The sequence below is a fragment of the Hibiscus syriacus genome, unplaced genomic scaffold (genome assembly GCF_006381635.1).
Source record: "Hibiscus syriacus cultivar Baekdansim isolate YM2019G1 unplaced genomic scaffold, ASM638163v2 tig00110339_pilon, whole genome shotgun sequence".
In the NCBI taxonomy this organism is placed as follows: Eukaryota; Viridiplantae; Streptophyta; class Magnoliopsida; order Malvales; family Malvaceae; genus Hibiscus; species Hibiscus syriacus.
This window is the reverse complement of record NW_024062692.1, coordinates 729,330-732,683: the sequence shown is the minus strand read 5'-3', so window position 1 is coordinate 732,683 and position 3,354 is coordinate 729,330. Positions and strand designations below refer to the sequence as shown.

Genomic DNA, 3,354 nt, shown 5'->3' with positions numbered 1-3,354 from the left:
TTTTTATTAAAATCGAATTAATCTACTGAATCAAAATTTAGTTCGATTAATCAGTCGATTAATTTGATTTTAGTTCGATTAACAATTAATAAATTTTTCAAAATTTGGTTAATGGTTAATTCGGTTCAAAATTGGTTAATTAACTGAATTAACCAAAAATATTAAGTATATTATATATTTTTTAAGTTCAAACATATTAAGAATTAAGAAACAAATATTTTTTATCACATTAAACTCATTAAACTTTCAAAACTCAATTAAATTTTAACTCAAATGAAAAAAATACTTCTATTAAATATAAATTAATATAACTAAAAACTGCAAAAAATTGGATTAATTCGATCAGTGATGAAATTAATCGAATTTTATTCGTTTTGGTAAATAATTTTTTAAAAAAGTTTGATTTGGTTAATGATTAAATAAAAAAAACTTGACCGAATTAACATTTTAAATATCCCTCCATGCATTCATTTAGTAATTGAAGATAAACTTACTCGTGTATACCGCAGTTGTTGTCTGACTACTTGTGCATTTGCAAACACGTGTCTCGAGCACGTATTGTTCGTTTTATTTCTTTTTAATAAAATTTGTACAGCTTTTTATAGTTTTTTACTCATTATTCTTTATTTTTTATTTTGACTGTGTGATATCGACATGGAACATACCACCCGAATAACCTGTCACACAGACAAAAAAATGCCCTAAAAATGCACCTTTTGAAGGTTTCCACGTAGCCGAACCTTTACTAAAATGATGCGATTTTAATCGGTAATAATATTAGAGAGCTATTTTACTAAAAATTTAAAAATATATTATTGCCATTCATATTGCCCCTATATATTTTTTTGATTTCATTCATTAGCTTTCTTTTTTAATCAACTTGGAGGTTTTCCATCATTCTTCCCTAATAGATGATTTCATGTTTGACTTTCATAACAACATGATATTGGCATTCACATATATATACCCATTACTTATAATTATTAGTCATTGCAACTTGACAATATGGATATGAATGCTAATTCTATACATAACTAAGCTGTCCTGATTCATCGATATGATAAATCTATATATAAGGACCCAACTGGTTACTCAATATAAGCAACTTCATACAATTTACTCCTTAAGCATAATGGCAGTGTTTATCTATCTTGAATTCATGGTGTTTGGAATTATTTTTCTTCGTTTTCTCTATCGTTTCATCGACAACAATTCTCTCCCTCCAAACTGGCCATTTGTCGGGATGATTCCAGCCTTACTTCTCAACATCCATCGCCCTCATGACAAAGTTGCCGATGTTCTCAAACGAAGCAATGGCACCTTCTTTTATAAGGGACTTTGGTTTACCAACACCAGTTTCTTGGCCACCTCAGATCCTGAGAATGTGCGCTATATATTGAGCTCCAACAATGCAGATTATTTGAAAGGTTCAGAATGGCTGAAACAGTTTGATATCTTCGGAGAAGCGCTTTTCAATTCCGACGGTGAGGCTTGGAAACGTCACCGGAAAGTGTTCCACGCTTTCTTGCACCACCCACAGTTCAAGCAATCACTCTCAAAGGTTCTCCATCAACGTATCGAGGGAGGGCTGGTTAAGGTGCTTGAATATGTTTCTCGACGAGACATGGTGGTGAACTTGCAGGATTTGTTCGTGAGGCATGCGTTTGATATCGGTTGCATAATGGCCGTCGGCTTTAACCCCGGCGTACTCTCCATTGAATTCCCCGAGAACCGATTCCATAAAGCCATGAGTGATACTCTTGAAGCAGCATTTTACAGATATGTGATGCCCGACAGTGTCTGGAAGCTGCAAAGTTGGCTTCAGATTGGAAAAGAGAAGAAACGAACTGAAGCTTGGAAAGCTTTCGATAATCTTTTAACACATTATATATCGATCCAACGCCGCAAATCCAAGAAAACAATGGCATCAGCGAGTGAAGACGATGATTTCAATTTCTTGAAGTGTTACCTAACGGGACATGAAATTACAGGCCCAACAGCAAAGGACAGTCTTATACGAGACAATATCATACACTTTTTGTTTGCCAGTGACGATACCTACAGCTTAACTCTCACTTGGTTTTTTTATCTCATCTCCAAGACATCCATGGTTGAAATTAAGATCAGAGAAGAAATAAAGCGACACTTATCGATGAAACAAGTCGAGGGTTTGCAAATACCGTCTAACTTCGACGAGTTGAGTGATCTAAAGTATCTTCATGCAGCGATTAGCGAAACCCTAAGGCTCTTTCCACCGATTCCGTTCGAATTCAGAACATGTACGAAGCCGGACTTTCTTCCGAGCGGTCATCGAGTCGACCGGAACACCCGAGTCTTAATCGGAATACATGCAATGGGAAGGATGGAAAGTTTATGGGGAGAAGATTGCAATGAATTCAAGCCGGAAAGGTGGATCAGTAAAGAAGGGAAGATTAAACGAGAGTCACCAAGTAAATTTTGCGCGTTCCTGGCGGGACCGAGGATTTGTCCAGGGAAAGAGTTGTCATTTCTCTTGATGAAAGCTACCGCAACGGTGATTATTCATAACTTCAATGTTCATGTAATTGAAGGCCAGAAAATTGTTCCCAAGAACAGTGCGTTTTATCAGATGAAGAATGGGTTAATGGTTAGGGTTAAGAACAGATGGAGTTGAGAAATTTGCAGGGTTTCCTTGGCATTAATAGAGAAGAAGACTACAAATATTATTAGTAGTAATTTCGAGCCTCTTGTCTGTTCCATGCATGTGATCAGACAAGTGTCAGTATGCATGTATCTATGTGATCTTACGTGTGATAGACTGTTGTTCGTTTCTTCAATATTAGTGGAGTGTGTATATATATATATATATATATATATAAGAATGTATTTATGATACCCAATTCTTTTTTAATATTTGTATTCATACTCAATATATATGGATAAAATTTTAAGAAGTAACTTTGAAAACATAAAAATTATAAGTTAATAAAAATAATCTGTCGAACAATAGCAGAATCTGATTCCTAATTGTCCGTCATTGTTTGTAAGATTTAAATAAATAGAGTGTTAAATGATTGTAGGCAATGATTGGCTCCTCTCCCATGCTACTTGTACGGTCTACTCTGAGTTTGCATATCATTCTGAGTTTGCAAACCGGGGTCCCTCTTCATCACAGTAGGGGTGACTACTTTCGGTTTGATACATGTTGGGCCAATGAAGATACCTGTCGACGTAAAGTGCAAGATGCTTGAATGAAAGGTTTACAGTACCATATTTCGGAACATTAGATTAAGGAATTTGTTAAAGCCAAAGTTGAGTTGGAGATGTTGCTTGATAAAGAGAACTTCTGGGCTCAAAAATCCCGAGTTGCATGGC

At 35.3% G+C, this 3,354-nt stretch overlaps 1 protein-coding gene across 1 annotated transcript; it reads left to right on the top strand.

The window, feature by feature from the left end:
• Window positions 1-1,105: 1,105 nt before the first annotated feature.
• On the top strand, window positions 1,106-2,676 carry LOC120120509 (alkane hydroxylase MAH1-like). The gene has a single exon (XM_039140145.1). The coding sequence runs from the start codon at window positions 1,133-1,135 to the stop codon at window positions 2,651-2,653; it is 1,521 nt and encodes a 506-aa protein (XP_038996076.1). The 5' UTR covers window positions 1,106-1,132; the 3' UTR covers window positions 2,654-2,676.
• The last annotated feature ends 678 nt before the right edge of the window (window positions 2,677-3,354 follow it).

What these genes read in the sequence shown, in the direction of transcription:
- LOC120120509 (XM_039140145.1), top strand. Translation starts at nt 1,133, where the DNA reads ATGGCAGTGTTTATCTATCTTGAATTCATGGTGTTTGGAATTATTTTT.